This window comes from Artibeus jamaicensis, unplaced genomic scaffold (assembly GCF_021234435.1).
Source record: "Artibeus jamaicensis isolate MK-2021 breed Jamaican fruit bat unplaced genomic scaffold, CSHL_Jam_final contig_525, whole genome shotgun sequence".
NCBI lineage: Eukaryota > Metazoa > Chordata > Mammalia > Chiroptera > Phyllostomidae > Artibeus > Artibeus jamaicensis.
This window is the reverse complement of record NW_026521874.1, coordinates 6200837-6219931: the sequence shown is the minus strand read 5'-3', so window position 1 is coordinate 6219931 and position 19095 is coordinate 6200837. Positions and strand designations below refer to the sequence as shown.

Here is a 19095-nt window from a genome sequence, read left to right as displayed (position 1 = left end):
GGAAGACCACCTGGAGGCGGTGGCATCTGTGCTGGGCAGGGAACAGGGGTAAGAGTTTATCAGGTGGAGAAGGGAAGGGCTGGCCTTGGGGCAGAAGGAGCAGAGGCGTGGTGGTGAGTAAGGAGCAGAGTGTTCAGAGGATGGGAAGTATTTCCAAGGCCAGAGCCGGAGGGAATGCTGGTGCAGGTAAAATGAAGTCAGAAAGGGGTGCCAGGTGAAGGGCCTCAGGCCAGGCTCGGAGCAGGTGGACCGAGAGGGCAGTTGCGGAGGCAGGTGCGGAGCTGGAGGAGTGGCCTGGGAGGGGACACGGCCCCCCAGCTTCATCACCCCGGTCCGGCACCCGTGCTCTCCCCAGTCCAGTGGCATGGAAGACACAGATGGCCAGAACTTCCCCCAGGAGCCTGGGAAACTGGGGAGGAGAAGTCTCTTCTGCCAGGATGAGTTGATCACTAATCCCCTCGTCCTGACAAGTTTGCATTAGCCTTCTCTTAAAAGTGATGCCAGGTGAGGGAAATGCTCAACCCAGTTAGGAGGTGGCTCACACAGAGGTATTTCGGGCAGGACAGCTGGAATAGTTGTGGGTAAGGCGGGGCCCTCCTCACCCCGGACCTTCTCCAATACTCCTTATCACCATCCATTACTGGAGGCATTTTGGCGTCTTCTCACCTCCCCTCCCTCGCGAATAGAACCCTTTAGTTTCACCCTCTAACTTCCCCTCTCCCGCCTCCAGCTGTCTGTACCATTTGGTTTCAGCTCTGCTTCTGCTTTAGCGGCGAAAGCAGAACCGAAGGGCAAAGGGCTCAGAGGAGGGTAGAGAGTGAGACCCTCGGGACCTCCGCGGGAGCCTGTGCCTTTAAGAACAGGGGCGGGGCGAGCCCCGGGGGGCGTGTCCTTGGGCCGGGGCACGACGATCTCGGGACTTGCTCACGGACCCGTCCCGGACGCTGCGGCGGGCGGGGCTCTCCGGCGGGCGGTGTCCGGGGCGGGCGGTTGGGTGGCGCGGGCGGTCGAGCGGTGACGAGGAAGGCCGCGAGGCCCGGAGAGGTCGAGGTTCGGAGGTTATGGGTCCGAGGCCCGGCACGAGGTAGGAAGAGCCTGCCTGCCCCCTGGGGCGCGGCGGGAAGCCCCGGCACCGGACTTCAAGTTCTCAACACCTGTCGGGGTTGAGAAACTGAGCACCTTGGTAGAAAGTGCAGCCGCAGCGGTGGTGGCTGTCCCGATTTTCTGCGTCCACACCTTCCTATTAGGTCTGCTGAACTTCCGAGCGTCTGAGCGCTGGGCACCGGATGGGCGCACCGGAGGCGCCCAATAAATGCCCCTGGTGAACGAGTACAAGACCTACGCGACCCTCAGGGAGGAGACGGGTGCTGATCCTCAAGTTGGGGGCACCCAAGGCGCGAGCACTTATTGAACCCTTATTGTATGCTCTCATGGGCCAGCATTTGTCTCCATTTTACGGAAGAACCAGAGGCTCAGAGAGGTGACGTGATCTCCCCAAGGCTGCCCAGCTCGTTAAGTGGCTGGCACTGCATTGGAAACTTGGAGTTTCTGGCTGCAGGTCAGCGCTTCCAAGTCGGTGCCAAGCGAAATTCTGGAGACCAACAAAAGAGGTGAGAGTCAACAGGTGAGGGAAAAGTGCTGGGACCGGCCGCCTCTGCCCGCTCCTCTCCCCTTCGGTCCCTCGGGGCCTCCGCCTGCCCTTGCCAGGACGTTGAGAAACAACCGCCTGTGCAATCCTTGCAAAAAAAAAAAAGCAAACGTTTTCTGGGCTGTGTTTTTCTTGATGGCAAAAATAAAACATGCTCATCTACAACGTGTGGAAGAGCCAAAAGAAGGAAATTCGTGTGCCAAAGATTTTTCTTTTTAGTTAAATTTTTTTGGAAGGAAATGAAGTCGTTTTGGTCCTGGTGGGAGGGGGGCAGGGTGGCAGGGTCCAGCCGGAATCTGCTAACTGCCTGTGTGACTCGGAGCAATTCACGTCCCTCTGAGCGTCCCTCTGAGCGTCGATTGCGCTGTGCAAGGCGCTGTTGGCTTTGGGGAGCCTCCTCGCTGTGTGACCTCAGGCCAACTGTAGAACTCCTCCGAGCCCAGCTCCCTCCTCCGAAGAAGGGTGGGGACAGTAATCCCTCCAGAGACGTCCTGAGAACCAGTTGAGGGAGGCAAGGCTGTGTGGCAGAGAGTGAGGAACCGACCTGGCTCTTTGCCCCAGGTTGCTCATCTGTAAAAGGGGGAGCAATAGCCTTGCCCCCCGAGAGGCGACGTGTGGGGATTGAACGAGACCATTACTGTTAAGAGCTTGACTCATTGTAAGACGTAGAACAGCAGGATTGCTTAGTAGCCCCAAACTGGTGGCCAAGTCCACTCCCAAAAGAAAGCATATGTTTTTGTTTTGTTTTATTTTGTTCTGAGGACTTGCAGCGTTCCCACCACTGCCCTCTTTCTGTTTATCTCACCCAGCGGGCCCCGGAGGTGGCAATCTGGACTCTGAATCTCAGGATCGTCCCCTCCAGCCTCCGTATTCTGGTTTCAGGCTAGGGGGGGGAGTGTCCTAGGTTTCCATGGAGACATTACTGGGGCACAGGAAAAAGGGTATATCTAATCTGTTTGTTTACTGAACCAGTGGGGTAGGGGGGTGGCCTGGGCTCCTCAGGGAACTTCCATCCAGAATGCCGGTTTCTACATTGGTTTTTCTCTGGTTGGGGGAGGAGGGAGGGCAGAGCCCCGGTTAGAGTTTTCAGGCTGTTCCTGCCGAGTCTTGGGGTCTTCGGTGACACTGGCTCTCCTTCTCACCCCCAACCTGCAGGTGGCTGGAGCTGCTAGCCGTTTGGAACTGAAACACTGAAGAAGGGGAAGCAGAGGGTGAAGGGGAGGCCCCCGGGGCTGATGGCCAGCGGACGACTGAATCTGCACTGGGTGCTGCGTCTGCTCTGTGTGCTGCCGATGGTGGAGACAGGGTCCCGGACCAGTGGCCCATGGACATGGGCCCACGCCGGCCCCCCACTTCCAGCCTCAGGTGTGAACCAGACTCTCGTTGTAGATGTGAGTATCGGGGGGGGGGAAGCTGGCATCATCAGGTGGGGGTGTACTCATCCAATCAAAAAAATAGTTATTGAGTACCTACTATGTGCCGGGTGCTAAGCTGATGCCTGGGATAAACCAGGGAACAAGAGGGACAAACATCCCTGCCCTCGTGGAGCAAACAGTCTTCTGGGAGGTCAGATAAAGATGTAAACATGTGAAGCTCAGGTGGTAAGATGCTGCGTATAAACAGGATCAGGTGACAGTGGGGAGGCGGAGATGTAAGGGGGCGGGTACATTAACAGCTGTTTCAGATTGAGTGGTCACTGATGGCTTCTAGGCGGAAATGACCTCTGAGCCAAGACCGAAGAAAAGCGGCTTGTACAGACCTCTGGGGGTAGAGCCTTACAGGCACAAGAGGACAGCAGGTGCAAGGGCCCTGATGCAGGAACAAGCTTAGTGTGCTCCCCTGGCGGTGAGGAGGCCAGAATGGCTGCACAGAGTGAGTGAGGGGAAGAGAGCTGAGAGATAAGGATGGAGAGGGAGTGGTGGGCAGATTATAAAAGGCCTTATATGCTGAGGCTAGGAGGTGAGATTTAGTTTAGGATAGTGCGGAGCCAATGGAGAGTTTTGAGTGGAGGGCTGTCAAAATCAGATGTATTTCTTCAGGGGACCTCTCTGGCTTCTCCGGGTTGAGAGTGGCAGCAGGGGGACCAGTGGGGGAGGCTCCTGCAGCTACCCAGATGAGTTATGGTGGGCGTGGGAGACAGGAAAGAAATGGTGAGATCTGGGGTAAGTGCTGGAGGGACAGTGAGTGAGATACATGGATGGATTAGGTGGAGGGGGCAGGGGTGGGGAAATAGAGGAGTCAAAGGTGACTCCACTTCATATCCCCCCCCCCACAGGGGACTAGAATTCCAATTTCTCCACACCTTTGCTAGCGCTTACTTATTTTTCATAATATTCGTCTAATGGATGCGAGGTGGTTTTGATGAAGCTGTCGAACAAAATGTCTGAGAAGGGAGACCTTCTAGCTTTTGTTGTACCTGGAGAGAATTTCTATAAAAGTTTATTTGAGCTAAACTAATAACATAGGCCGGGGAGCGAGATTTTAAATGCCGTAGAGAGAAAGTTTTGCAGGTTCTTTTAATGCCTTTGAATTTAAGGGGAGCGAGATTTGAAATGCCCTGGAGAGAAACAGTTTGCAGGTTCTTTTAATCCCTTTGAATTTAAGGGGAGCGAGATTTTAAATGCCCTGGAGAGAAACAGTTTTGCAGGTTCTTTTAATGCCTTTGAATTTAAGGAGGGAGCCGTGTGGAAGACAGGAAAGCCAGGTGGGAGTGGGATTCCAGGATGGTTAACAAGATTAGGTGCTCTCCTGAGGGTCAATGCCCTGTTGAAGAGGTGTTACTTCTCGTGTTACTAACCTAGGGCACAAAAACAACAGACAGGGCATGCTTCAAGCCTTTCAGTGGGGTTGTTACCGAACAACAAGAGGTGGTCTGAGGGAGGGGCAATACAATATTTGCCCCACCTAGGGATGCCCAAAACTGCTATACAACAGGGGCCCCTCCCGAAAACAAAATACTAAAATCTACTGGGCCCTTCTGTCCGCCGCCAATTGGAAAGACATCTCTTAATGCCAGAGATTTGTGAAAAAGGAAACAAAATGTTTATTTAATGCTATTCAGGCCTAATGCCACCACTAAAATATCAAAGTCCTTTATGTATACACCTACACCCACACAGCACTCCCCTCTCCCACTGTCCCAACTCCGGGTACCGTAAATCAGGAAAAGAGCACACATCTGTATTGCAGGCTGCTGGCACCGTCAGCTGTGTCACCATGCAGGCAGGATCCCTCTGTAGTTAATCCAAAGTACTGTGGTACCCTCTCATGGTCCACTGGCAAGAGTCCTTTGTACCCAATTCCAGTCAAAGTCTCTGTTGCTTTTCAGGCCCCGCGGCCAAAGGGGGCACCCCAAAGCCGCGTGGGCCTCTTCTACCAAAGCTGCAAGAGTCCGCACTCCACCAAAAGCATGTGGCTTTCTTCTTCACCTGGCTGCAGGGATCTCCATTCTGGCAAAGCTGCGTGGTTCTTCCCTTTCACCTGGGAAAGAGGGGGTCCGCACCCTGCCAAAACCACGTGGCTCCCTCTTTCACCTCACCAAGAGGGGGTCCTCACTCTGCTGAAACCGCGTGGCTCTCCCTCTCAATGGCTGCTGTGTCTGGCTTTTAAATCCTAGCACCCATCTTCCTCTGTACCCCTATTTCCGACTCCTCCCAAGATCAGTTACACTTGCCAGTATTTCTGTATTAATACAAGTTTACTGGGCTGCCATCGTTAGTCTGGGCAGTAATCATCCCATGTCCTTGAGCCAATCTTCTCCTAGCCCCTACGCAGGTGCTGTAACTTGGGGGACCTGCCCCCAGTTACATCTTGGGGGAAGTGACTTCATCCCCCCCTAGCTCCAAGCCTGGCCACAGCCATTTAACACATCCAAGTGACCGCCAAAGGCTATAGATATGTTAAAAGACAATGCCATGGATTAGCTGCAAGGCTGTGGCTGTACAAAACTGTCCCTTCCCCCCAACTCACACCTGGGGGGGGGGAGTGAGGACATCTTACATGTCTCTCCATTATTCCTATACACTTTGAATTCTGGACACCATTCCAAATCTTTTTTTTGGGGGCCCCCCCTGGCTGCACCCCGTATCAGGGTTATAGGCTTGGCAATTTATGATCAGATCACCCCTTGAGGTTCCTTTCCGTAGAACCCCTCTTATCAGCCCACAAAGTCGAAGGCATTGCCTAAGCAAATGCATGGCATGCTGTGACAGATGACAAAGGGCTAATATCCATTAGATGGCTACTCTGAGTCAATAAGAAAAAGCAAGCCCTGGCTGGTGTAGCTCAATGGATTGAGCACAGGCCTGGGAACCAGAGGATCGTGCTTCAATTCCCAGTCAGGGCATATTCCTGGGTTGCAGACCAGTTCCCTGCAGGCCAGTTCCCAGCAGGGGATGCATGAAAGGCAACCATACATTGATGTTTCTCTTTCTCTCTCCTTCCCTTCCCTTCTAAAGATAAATAAATAAAATCTTTAAAAAGAAAAAGCAAACATTCCAATTAAAAAAAATCAACACTGGTTGTTCGAAGAAGGAAGACCAATGGCCGTTATTAAAACAGGAAAAGAGTGCTTAACTTTCCAAGTAATCAGGCTTGCCCTTGAACCCGAGGTTTCCACCACACCGGCCTGAACTGGACCAGGGCAGCTGGCAGCCGGTGTAGTGCAGCTTGGGGGAGGACATTGGGAGATGTTTACCCCTCCTCGGAGGACATGCCCTGTCTGAGCCCTGCCTGTGTCCTTTGGACCCTACCATGTTGATGGGCTTCTGCTGACTTCTAGTTGCTGGTATCTTTTTCCAGAACCACCCTTAGCAAGGAAAGTGCAAATGCCAGGAAACTAACCTCTCGCTCCCCAGCATTCCTCCTTGATGACCCCTGGGGCCGGTGGATAAATAAATTCCCAGCTCCCTTGCTTGCAAGGTGACTGGCCCAAGGTGGGAACAGTCTCAATCCGGCCTGCAGTGGTTGCTTTCCCTTCCCCGCCCTACCTCCCGGTGTCAGGGTTTGTATCCAAATACATTCCTTACCTGTACGGACGTACCTTGGAGGTATTGTAAGTTTGGTCCCAGGCCACTGCAATTAAGCAAATAGTGCAATAAAGTGAGTCATGTGAATTTTTGGCTTCTCAGTGCATATAAAAGTTAACTTTATATTGTACCGTATCGTGTTGGTGAAGAAGTTTGAAATATTGCAACGATGACCAAAACGTGACGTGAAGACTCAAGGAGAGCAAATGCAGTTGGGAAAATGGCGCCAGTAGCCTTGCCTGTCACAGGGCTGACCCCCAGACGTCCAGTGTGTAAGAAACACAGTATCTGCCAAGTGCCCTAAACGAGGTGCGCTCGTCAGCTCTTGTCTCTGGAGGAACCCAGATTAGGATCTGCTTTGACTCAGCACTCTCACTTCTACAATTCTCTCTGCCGAGATGGGCTCACGTGTGCTCAGAGTCATGTGCAAGAAGGAGTCATCGTTGGCATCATTGGGAAATTAAACACACCCAGCGCTCACTGGGGAAATGCAACTACGGAGGAGCATTCATAGTATCACATACACTCTGTGGCTGCTGAAGTGACCGCGGTGCCCTGGCCAGGTGGCGCAGTGGGTTGGAGCGGTGCCCTGGCCAGGTGGTGCAGTGGGTTGGAGCGCTGTCCTGATACACCAAGGTTGCAGGTTTGATCCCCGCCAGTCAGGGCACATACAACCGGTGAATCCATAGATGAGTGGAACAACAAATTGATGTTTCTCTCTTCTCTCTTTTCCTCTCTCTGTAAAAAAAAAAAAAGAATAAATAAAAATGTAAGACGGCAGTGAGGCAAGGGGGTGTGGTAGTAAGAACAGGGGTTCTAGAGGCTCAAACTGCCTGGCTTCCCACCTGATTCTACCACCGAGCGGACCCCGGACACTGCCTTAGTCTCCTTACCCGTATAATGGGCTTGTTCATAGCACGTCCCTCACAAAGTTGTGTAGATTGAATGAGTGACATTTAAGCTCCCAGCGCTGTGCCCGGCGTGTAGAAATCACTGAGAAGATTTTCAAGTTTTATCACCCTCTTCTTCATTGCATATCAATATATTAGTATAAAGAAAATTGCAGAAATAAGAGATTCAGGATGGGTGTGTTTCTGTAAGACAAACCAAACTGTAAAACAGGGCGTCCATGCAAATGTTATCAAACTGAGAAATGTGTGTAAGGATGCGCTTCAAACTGATCATGGCAGGACCTTTGGGGAGAGGTGGGATTATGGGGGGCAGGGAGGAGGAGGAGGAATTTAGAAATTTTTATATATGGTTTGTTTTGGGTTTTGTTCGGAACAAATATGTATTTGTGAATGGCTTGTGTTCATTTCTTCTTTAAACATTAATTATTTGAATCCTCACCTGAGGATACATTTATTGATTTTAGAGAGAGAAGAAAGGCGGGGAGACGTGAGAGAGAAATATTGATCGGTTGCCTCCCATATGTGCCCTGACCAGGGATCGAACTGGTGACCTTTTGGTGCACAGGACAATGCTCCAACCAGCTGAGTCCCTCGGCCCAGTTCCTATGTTAGTTTCAAACTCGAGTTTACATTTAACAACGAAAATGCGCAGCTGGTACCCAGAGGGAATGGGAAGCTTGGAGGCCAGGCTGAAGGGCGCTGTCCTCAGCTGCTTAGATGGGCCCTGGTGACCCTTGGAGTGTCGACCCCTGACGTCCCCCGACCCTTTCCTCTCTGCAGTGTCGTGACGTGTGTGGCCTGAACGTTTCTGCCCGCTGTGACTTCGTCCGGACCAACCCCGACTGCCACAGTGACGGGGGCTACCTGGACTACCTAGACGGCATCTTCTGCCACTTCCCCCCCAGCCTCCTCCCTCTGGCCGTCACCCTCTACGTAAGTAAGGCCCTGCCTCCGGGAGCTGGCGGGGGGGTCGGGGGTCCAGTCTGGACTTAACACTCCCTCCCCACCCCACCTCCCCACCCAGGGTCTCTGGCTGCTTTACCTCTTTCTGATTCTGGGAGTCACCGCGGAGAAGTTGTGAGTTTGGCCTTGGACTTATAGATGGACACACAGGGTCTTGGGAGATTGGCACTGGGTGGCCCTAGGTTTGGGGGAAGGGTAGGAACAGGGGTCACTCACTGTGGAGTCCTCACCGTTTGCTTTTTCTCTGTAGTTTCTGCCCTAACTTGTCAGCCATTTCTACCACTCTCAAGCTATCTCACAATGTGGCAGTATCCTTTCGTCCAGGTCCTGCACCCTGGAGGGAGGGAGGAAGGGAGGGGTGTGGCTGGGACACAGGGGCGGCAGCACAGGACCCGGGAAAGTCCTGGGCAGGCTGGGGTCTCTGCACTGAACCCCCCTTGACGTGGTCTCCCATGGCGTCACCTTCCTGGCCTTTGGGAACGGTGCACCCGACATCTTCAGCGCCGTGGTGGCTTTCTCGGACCCCCACACAGCCGGCCTGGCCTTCGGGGCACTGTTTGGTATGAGCAGCCCCAGCCACGGGTGGGGGGTGAGTAGGCGGAAGCGCAGGGCAGGCTGAACTTGGCCTCCTGTCCTGCAGGCGCGGGCGTGCTAGTGACCACCGTGGTGGCCGGCGGCATCGCCATCCTGCGTCCCTTCACGGCCGCCTCCAGACCCTTCCTCAGAGACATCATCTTCTACATGGCGGCCGTGTTCCTGATCTTCTACGCGCTCTACCTTGGCAGGGTCACGCTGGCCTGGGCCTTGGGTGAGCAGCCACGGGGCCGGGGCGGGGTCATCCCAGGGCTGCTGGCAGTGGCACAGGGGGACAGGGCTCTGTCGGTTCCAAGTGGTAGAAACCCTGCTCAGGCCAGCCTGAGTCAAAGAGGGAACCTATAGTTTGGATAACCACACAGGGCTGGCCGAGCCGGGGGGGATGTTCGGAACGTTGACCATGTCAAATGTTAGGAAGCTGCGGAGCAGGGTGCCCGCTGCGGCCGTGTCAGGGCACCGGCAGCACACATTCCATCCAGGTGGTTCAGGGGACGTGGACGGAGGGACGGTTTGCAGGGGGTTAGGGAAATCAACAAGGTCCCCTGAGGTGCACAGACATCCAGGAACCTGCAACTGTGGGTGCTGCTCCCCCCACACCTGCTAGAGACGGAGGACCGCGGCAGGAGGGAGCGGGGAAGAAGTACTCCAGACTCTCCCCGCTGCCTTCTCACTGGCGGCTGGGCCGCCCGGGGCACAGAGCAGGATACCAACCCCTAGCTCCCGGGTGGGGGTCTGGGGGCTGCTGTCAGAGTCAGCCATTATGTCCTTGGTCGTTGGATGATTTGGGCCTGGGATGGGAAGGGATGGTGTGTCGAGAAGGGCAGGGGAGTGGGGAGGAGGCCGCAGGCAAGTGGCAGTTTGCTGCTGGTGCTGGGCCGGGCGAACACATCCCGGGCACTGGCAGTGGAATGGGCAGTCCCTGCCCTCTAGGCCCTGTGGCCAGGCCGCCACTTGGTGACAAGCCGTGCCCTTGTCTGCAGGGTACCTGGGCTTGTATGTATTCTACGTGGTCACCGTGGTTCTCTGCACCTGGATCTACCAGTGGCAGCGGAGGAGGTCGCTGGTCTACTCCATGCCAGCCACCCCAGGTAAGGGTCGTACGGGGCCCCCAAGAGGACCAGGGAAGGCTGTCACCCTCTGCGCCCCTCGCCACTGCCTTACATCTCTGGAGGCCTTTGCCATTGGCCCATGTCCTCCTTCCACTGCTACTTCCTCCTCCTTCCTCCTCCTTCCTCCTCCTTCCTCCTCCTTCCTCCTCCTTCCTCCTCCTTCCTCCTCCTTCTACTTCCTCCTTCCTCCTTCCACTCATTCCCCCAAAGTTCCACCTCCGTGCTTTTTCTCGTGCTGGTGAAGCCTCCTTATCACTTGCCATGTCCAAGGTCACTAGCTCTATCGTTGCATTTGTTCCTGAGTTTGACTTTCTCACTCTGAGTGTGTGTAGTGATCACTGAGAAATTCAAAATAGAAAGGGTCCCGACCTAGTGAGCGACCGAGCGAGTGACCGCGGGGAAACAGCGAGGGAGCAGGGAGGGAGCCGCCATTTCCCCGCTCTGACCACGCCCCCACATACAGCGTCACAACCCAGCGACCTGGGAGTCCAAGGCTCCGCTCCTCACACTTAAAGGGCACGAACACACCAAAAATGGCTCAAGAAGATCTCAAAGCCCCAGAGCCTATAAATCTAAACGATGAAGAAATAGCAAAACTCTCAGACACACAGTTTAAAACACTGGTCATCAGGATCCTCACAGAACTGGTTGATTATAGCCACAAATTAGACAAATATATGGAGGCGAAACTAATTGGAATGAATGGAATTGCACAGGACACCAATGGCAATGAAAAGGAAACTGGGACTCAAATCAATGGAGTGGACCAGAAGAAAGCAAATACTGGCCAAACAGAAAAGAGTCAAGAAGCAAGAATTCAAAGAAATGAGGAGAGTCTTAGGAACCTCCAGGACATCTTTAAACGCTCCAACATCCGAATTATAGGGGGTACCAGAAGGGGGAAAGGCACAGCCACCAATGGAAAACTTATTTGAACAAATAATAAAGGAGAATTTCCCCAATCTGGCAAAGGAAATAGACTTCCAGGAAATCCAGGAAGCTCAGAGAGTCCCAAAGAAGTTGGACCCAAGAAGGAACACACCAAGGCACATCATCATTACATTAGCCAACATTAAAATAAAGGAGAGAATCCTGGAAGCAGCAAGAGCTAAGGGGACAGTCACCTACAAAGGAGTCCCCATCAGACTGTCAGCAGATTTCTCAAAAGAGACCTTACAGGCAAGAAGGGGCTGGAAAGAGGTATCCCAAGTCATGAAATCCAAAGACCTACAACCAAGATTGCTCTATCCAGCAAAACTTTCATTTAGAATGGAAGGACAGATAAAGTGCTTTCTCAGATAAGATCAAATTCAAGGAGTTCATCATCACCAAGCCCTTATTATATGAAATGTTAAAGGGACTTATCGAAGAAAAAGAAGTTAAAGAAACATGAACAGTGAAAGGACAACAAACTCACAGTTATTAACAACCACACCTAAAACAAAAGCAAACTAAAAGGACAGCTAGATCAGGAGTGGAAACATAGAAATGAAGATCTCAAGGAGGCTTAGCAACAGGGTAGTGGGAGGAGGAGAAGGGGGGAGAAGGTACAGAAAATAAGTAGCATAGACAGTAGATAGAAAATAGATGAGGGGGCAAGAATAGCATGGGAAATACAGAATCTAAAGGACTTGAGACACATGGTCATAAACTAAAGGGCTAGTGGTGGGGACGGGGGGGTAGGGTGGAGGGGAATGAAGGGTGGGAATAGGACAACTGTAACAGCATAATCAATAAAAAAAAAAAAAAGAAAGAAAGGGTCCCGCCCCAGGCACCCCTCAAGCTGCCCAGAGGGACCCTGTTCTGGAACGGGGGTGGGGAGGGTCTAGGCTCTCTGGCTGGCTCCTGTGACATATCCCTTTCTGCTACAGAGATGCTCTCAGATTCCGAGGAGGAGCGGGTGTCCTCTACTACCAACAGCTATGACTATGGTGAGTCCAGGGCCCTGTGCCCCGCTGAGGCAGGGGCTGGGTACCAGGGATGGGTTGGTTGGAGGTGGAGTGCGTTTTTCCTCCTTCCAACGGTCTGGAGGACGGTGGGAGGGGAGAAGCTTTCCCGGAGGCTGAGCCAGGCTGGACACCTGCCCCTCGCTACCTTGCACACCCAGGGGAAGAGTACCAGCCGCTGCTTTTCTACCAGGAGACCACAGCTCAGATCCTGCTCTGGGCCCTCAACCCGCTGGACTACAGGAAGTGGAGGAGCAAGTCAGCACGCTGGAGGGTCCTCAAGGTGCTCAAGGTAGGAGGGGGATCCTGGACCTGGGCTTCTGGCTCTAGGACAGTGGCCACCCAACCTTCTCTGACTCATTGAGTGGGGAAGAGGTCTGCTGGGACCCTCTCGGAATTCGATCGCCTGGGATTTGATGGGGAAGCTGAGTCATGGAGCTTGGCTGATGGCCTGAGCTGGGACTCTGCCCTGCATGGAAGGAGAACACCCCCCAGGACAGAGAGGGAGGAAGAGGGGCCCCTCCCAACTGAGTGAGGGGCTGGGTCAAGGTGAGCTCCAGTGAGGACAGCACTGAGTGCTCCTGACCACCTGTCACTTCTCTGGGCTGAGTGTGCCCTGAGGTCTGGGTGTGAGCAGGCTTGCCCAGGCCGGGGGTGTATGCGAGACCCGGCTACAGCCATCGCCCATCCATCTTGCACTCGCCAGACCAAAAGTCAGCAGTCTCACCTCACAGCCTTTCTCTCCTCCTGAAGAGAACTTAGAAACCTCCATCGGTGTCCGCTTTAGGCTTCCTCGGCCCTGGGGGTGCAAACTATGTTTGCACCCTTCAGTGGCTCTGGCTGCAGCATGACCTTGGGCAAGTCCCTCACCCTCTGAGCTCCCGTTTCCTCCACTCTACACTGGGGATAATGATACTGCCTTCCTACTGCAGTTGTTTGTATCAGTAAGTGATTGCTGCAATGAAGCTGCGTAACAAGTGACCTCAGACTCTCATGGACTTAGTGACGATAGTTGGGGTGACTCTCTTCAGGCTGTGGTCAGCGCTCAGGTTTGGGACCAGTGGGGACTTGAGACCCTGCCGTTTTCTTGACAGAAAAGACCAAGGCAAACCTCACACCCACATTTTAAGCCTCTGTTCATATCATACTCCCCCACAGCCCTTTGGTCAAAGCAAGTGACGCGACCAAGTCAACCAAAACGGGACCGGGAAGCACATGCTGCAACATTTTAGTCCCTTGACAAAGTATGTGACAAAGTCTTGCAGGAGCGGATTGGAGAATTGCAGACCGTGCCCAGATGACGCCAGTGCCTGTGACAATTTAATGAACTCATATGCGTGAAGGGCTGTCTGGTGCCTAGCATAGAAAAAACACTCATTAAAAGTTATCACTAATTTAGTTCATTGGCTCAAAGCAAGGCGCGGAGCCTGTTGGTGCCGACCCTGTGTCCCAGCTGCATGTGCCCTCTGTGTGGCTTTGGAGAGGTTCCTGAACCTCTCTGAGCCTCAACCTCTTCATCTGTTAGGTAGGAGAACACTAGTTCCTACGAATGGGGTCGGTGTCAGGATGAGTGGGTGAGGTGCTGCGGCTGGCTGAATACCGCCCTCCCCAAGGATGCCCTTGCTTGTCCAGAACCTGTGGACACCTTGCCTTAGGTGGCAACAGAGACTTTGCAGATGCGATGAAGGACCTCAAGAGGGAAGGCTGTCCTGGATGATCCAGATGGACCCAGTGGTACCACAAGGGTCTTTCTGAGGGAAGAGGGAGGCAGAGAGGCAGGCTCAGAAGAGAGGCAGCTCAGGAGCAGAGCTCAGGGCGATGTGGGGCCAAGGAATGCAGGCAGCCCCGCTCGGAGCTGGGACAGCCAAGGAAACAGATTCCCTCACCCGGCCCCCAGAAGGCACGCAGCCCTGCGGACACAGATATTTTAGACTCCGCCGTCCTGCAGAGCCAGCAGGAAGCCCACTGGTGTGGTGCAAGGGGCCCCGGGGTGTGGCGTCTTAGGGGCCCAGGCTCTGGGCCCAGGCTCTTGGCCCGGCCCCAGCAGCCACATGCTTGAGAAACTGAGCTCGGGTGCACCCAGCCCAGACCCGGGTCTCCCTGCCGACACTGTCCTGCCTTCTCAAACCCGACAGCTGCCCGTGGAGTTCCTGCTGCTCCTCACCGTCCCCCTGGTGGACCCCGACAAGGAAGACAGAAACTGGAAACGGCCCCTCAACTGCCTGCACCTGGTGATCAGCCCCCTGGTCTTGGTCCTGACCCTGCAGTCGGGGGTCTGTGAGTATCCTTCCCCCCGCTGCCCACAATGTGTTCTAGGCGGGATTTCGTGTGCTCAGCCCCCAACATGAGGCTTGTGCCTGCTGACGTTTGCAAGCCAGTGAGCCCGACTAGAACAACGGAAGGAAAGCCTAGTTGTGTGGATGGGCGCCGTCCAACCATCCACTGCCTGTGGGACCAACACCGACTCCGTCGTGGTGAAAAGGGTGGTGTGTGGAGAGTTCCAGAGTGTTCTGCCGATTGGCAGGGTTTTCTCCCGTTAGTGTTTTCATGTGAAGCCTCTGGAACCTTCATAACTCCATAGTGGATTGGTTCACGGAGTGGACTTACCAAGAGCGCAAGTGCTGGGCTCCAGGATCGGTGTGGGGTCAGACCAGTTCAGCTCGTGCAGCGATGCCCATCCACTAGCAATGCCTGGCTGGAAGGCGCTGCCAATAGTTCTGTTGGACAGAAGCATCATGGTCGATTAATGATGTCTGCCGTGGGTGTGGGGCAGGGTGAGAGTGGTGAGTGCGCTTAGCTCTCCCCATGCCAGTTCCTTAACAGAAGGCTGGAGAGTGTGTGTTTTTCACACAACTGTCATTTAGCTCTTCTGTGACTAGCCTGGGGTCAGGAGCTCTCTTTAATTTCTCTGTTCCCCGGAAGTGCCTGGGACAGGGCTGGGTCCATGGGAGGTATCTCTTGTATCCAAATAATTGCATGTATGTGGGTTTTATTTGTGGGTCTCTCACTGCCAGACCTCCTTGGTCATTCCGGGGGGGGGTCTCCAGGTGGAGGTGTCCCGTTGAAGCCGTGGGGAGCACCAGTTCCCTTTCTCTTCCCTCTGCAGATGGCGTCTATGAGATAGGCGGCCTCTTTCCTGTCTGGGGTGTAGTGCTGATTATGGGTACAGCCTTGGCTGCCGTGACCTTCTTTGCCACATCCAACAGCAAGCCCCCCAGGCTTCACTGGGTAAGAATTCTGGGGTCTCCAAGCTGGGATGGGGACACTGAGGTCTTCCAGATGTCCTGTCTGTGCTTTGGGAGTAATTAGGCCAGCAATCACTTTCTGCAATGCCAAGTCTTTAAAGCCACTTTCCAGGGCTATTGTACCTCTTCAAGGTCCTCTTCTTTTTGTTTTTGTTTTATTTTGGTAACAGCTTTATTTCATTTAGCTATAATTCACATACCATGTGAGTCCCCCATTTGAAAGGTACAGTTCAGTGGGTCCAAGTAAAGGGACCCACATAGTTCAAATCCGTGTTGTTCAAGTGCCAGCTATCTTCTTGATCCGAAGCTGGAACGCCAAGAATGCAGGGGACTGGCTGTAGTTATCGGTGGATTTTCCACAGCAAAGGGGTCAGCGCCCGTAACGCCTGTGTTGTTCAAGGGTCAGCTGTATATTCACAGAGTTGCGCAACCATCACCTCCCCAAAAAAGAAAACCCACATCCGGCAATGACACCCTGTCCTCCATCTTCTCCTGTCCCCGGGACGCTGACAATCTGCTTTTTGTCTCTGTACATTTCCCTGTTCTGGACATTTTATTTTTTATTTTTTTATTTATTTAATTTATTTTTAAAATTTTTTTTGTTAATTATGCTGTTACAGTTGTTCTATTCCCCCTTCATTCCCCTCCACCCTACCCCCCTTCCCCACCATTACCCCCCCTTTAGTTTATGACCATGTGTCTCAAGTCCTTTAGATTCTGTATTTCCCATGCTATTCTTGCCACCCCCAACTATTTTCTATCTACTGTCTATGCTACTTATTTTCTGTACCTTCTCCCCCCTTCTCCTCCTCCCACTCCCCTGTTGCTAACCCTCCTTGAGATCTTCATTTCTATGTTTCCACTCCTGATCTAGCTATCCTTTTAGTTTGCTTTTGTTTTAGGTGTAGTTGTTAATAACTGTGAGTTTGTTGTCCTTTCACTGTTCATGTTTCTTTAACTTCTTTTTCTTCGATAAGTCCCTTTAACATTTCATATAATAAGGGCTTGGTGATGATGAACTCCTTGAATTTGATCTTATCTGAGAAGCACTTTATCTGTCCTTCCATTCTAAATGAAAGCTTTGCTGGATAGAGCAATCTTGGTTGTAGGTCTTTGGATTTCATGACTTGGGATACCTCTTTCCAGCCCCTTCTTGCCTGTAAGGTCCCTTTTGAGAAGTCTGCTGACAGTCTGATGGGGACTCCTTTGTAGGTGACTGTCCCCTTAGCTCTTGCTGCTTCTAGGATTCTCTCCTTCATTTTAATTTTGGCTAATGTAATGATGATGTGCCTTGGTGTGTTCCATCTTGGGTCCAACTTCTTTGGGACTCTCTGAGCTTCCTGGATTTCCTGGAAGTCTATTTCCTTTGCCAGATTGGGGAAATTCTCCTTTATTATTTGTTCAAACAAGATTTCCACTGGTGGCTGTGCCTTTCCCCCTTCTGGTACCCCTATAATTCGGATGTTGGAGCGTTTAAAGATGTCCTGGAGGTTCCTAAGACTCTCCTCATTTCTTTGAATTCTTGCTTCTTGACTCTTTTGTGTTTGGCCATTATTTGCTTTCTTCTGGTCCACTCCATTGATTTGAGTCCCAGTTTCCTTTTCATTGCTATTGGTGTCCTGTGCAATTCCATTCATTTCAATTAGTTTCGCCTTCATATATTTGTCTAATTTGTGGCTATAATCAACGAGTTCTGTGAGGATCCCGATCACCGGTGTTTTAAACAGTGCGCCTGAGAGTTTTGCTATTTCTTCATCGTTTAGATTTATAGGCTCTGGGGCTTTGAGATCTTCTTGAGCCATTTTTGGTGTGTTCGTGTCCTTTAAGTGTGAGGAGCGGAGCCTTGGACTCCCAGGTCGCTGGGTTGTGATGCTGTATGTGGGGGCGTGGTCAGAGCGGGGAAATGGCGGCCCCCTGTGCTGTGTCGTGCTGCTGGGTGAGGAGCAAAGCCTTAGGTGGTGCACCAGGGCGGGGCCACTCAGAGTCACTGGGTTATGACACTGTATGTGGAGGTGGGGTCAGAGCAGGAAAATGGCGGCACCCTCCCTGCCACTTGCTGTGGGGACCCGCTGGGTCCCGGTCCAATCGCCCACTCCCTCGCTTGTCTATCCGCGCACCAGTGCGTGACCACAGTCAACCCGCAGCCCTGCTCCCTCGCTGTTTCCCCCCGCGATCACTCGCTTAGTCACTGGCTCGCTGGCTCGGTCACTCATTAGATCCAACCCTGGGCCTGAGTCCTTCTGACCGTGTTTTCCTGTGCAACCCTGCTCCACCAGCTGCTGGTTTCGCCCCTTAATGGTCAGGCTGAAGAATTTGTTGTTAACAGACTTCCGAAAAGTTTAATTTTCTGTGTTCTGGCTGTGTTTTCTGTTGGTAATATCTAGTTGTCTCTAAACTTGGTTGTGGGAGAAGGCACGGCATATCCACCTATGCCTCCATCTTGGCGGAAGTCCTCTGGACATTGTATATAAGTGGCATCCTACCATACGTGGCTTTTGGTGGCTGGCTTCTTCCACTTATTAGCAAAATGTGTTTCAAGTGTATCCACATTGTACCATGTGTTAGTAAGTAGTGCTTTTTCATGGCCGAGTAATATTCCATCGCGTGGCTTTAGCGCTTTTTGTGTGTCTGTTCATTGGTTGATGGACATTTGGGGATATCATGGTGTAGCCATGAACATTTGTGCAAAAACTTGTGGGGACATTCCCCCTTGATTCTCTTGGGTGTATTTTTTGGAGCAGAAATGCTGGGCCATATGGTAATGGTGTGTCGGCCTTCTTGAAGACCTTCCAGACTCTTCTGTGATGCTAGCCAGGACACACCTAATGATCTCAGGTTCCTAATGATCTCAGGCCAGTGGAGGAACTGTTTGCTCTTCGTGGGGGGGGTCTTTCCCCATTCCCTTTGCTCTGCAGTACTCCAAAGAATTTTTAGGCAATTTGTCCAGAGACCTTTTCTTCAAAAGTTTACTTAAGCTCTGGCTGGTGTGGCTCAGTGGATTGAATGCCAGACTGAGAACCAAAGGGTCCTGGGTTCGATACCCAGTCAGGACCCAGGCCTGGGTTGCAGGCCAGGTTCCCAGTGAAGGGCACATGAGAAGCAACCATGCAATGATGTTTCTCTCTCTCCCTTTCACCCTCCCTTCTCCTGTCTAAAAATAAGTGAATTTTTTTTTGCCTTTGAAAGCTTTTTTTTTTTTTAATATATAATTTTATTTAGTTATTTTTCAAGTACATTTTTTTTAATCTATTTCTCCCATCCCACCCCACCCCCCCCGCCCGGTCTCCCCCTCCGTCCCATTCCCCCCCCCCCCCAGTCCTCATCTCTGTGTCTTTCATACTTGTTCCTCAAAATCCCTCCCCCCCTTTTTCCCCTTAAGTTCCCATCCCTCTCCCCTCTGTTCGCTGCCCACTTGTTCTCTATTTCAGTGTCTTTGTTTTTATTCTGTTTGCTTGTTTGTTTTATTCTTTAGCTTCCTGTCAAAGGTGAGATCATATGGTATTTGTCCTTCAATGCCTGGCCTATTGCACTCAGCATAATGCTTTCCAGTTCCATCCATGTTGTTGCAAAAGGTAGTAGCTCCTTCTTTCTCTCTGCTGCATAGAATTCCATTGTGTATATGTACCACAATTTTTTGATCCATTCGTTCACT

At 52.4% G+C, this 19095-nt stretch overlaps 1 protein-coding gene across 2 annotated transcripts in view; it reads left to right on the top strand.

Annotated features, from left to right (window-relative positions):
- The first annotated feature begins 927 nt into the window (after positions 1 to 927).
- SLC8B1 (solute carrier family 8 member B1) overlaps positions 928 to 19095 on the top strand; it is a 41411-nt gene continuing 23243 nt past the window's right edge. Inside the window, exons 1-12 of one of the 2 annotated variants that reach the window (XM_053669926.1) lie at positions 928 to 1610; positions 2804 to 3039; positions 8367 to 8519; positions 8611 to 8663; positions 8800 to 8858; positions 9005 to 9109; positions 9190 to 9357; positions 10124 to 10231; positions 12124 to 12183; positions 12360 to 12490; positions 14334 to 14475; positions 15305 to 15426. In XM_053669926.1, coding sequence (XP_053525901.1) covers positions 2884 to 3039; positions 8367 to 8519; positions 8611 to 8663; positions 8800 to 8858; positions 9005 to 9109; positions 9190 to 9357; positions 10124 to 10231; positions 12124 to 12183; positions 12360 to 12490; positions 14334 to 14475; positions 15305 to 15426 — 1257 coding nt within the window. In that variant the 5' untranslated portion in view covers positions 928 to 1610; positions 2804 to 2883. Of the gene's footprint in view, positions 1625 to 2803; positions 3040 to 8366; positions 8520 to 8610; positions 8664 to 8799; positions 8859 to 9004; positions 9110 to 9189; positions 9358 to 10123; positions 10232 to 12123; positions 12184 to 12359; positions 12491 to 14333; positions 14476 to 15304; positions 15427 to 19095 lie in introns of both variants that reach the window. The other variant, XM_053669927.1, reaches the window with a different exon arrangement.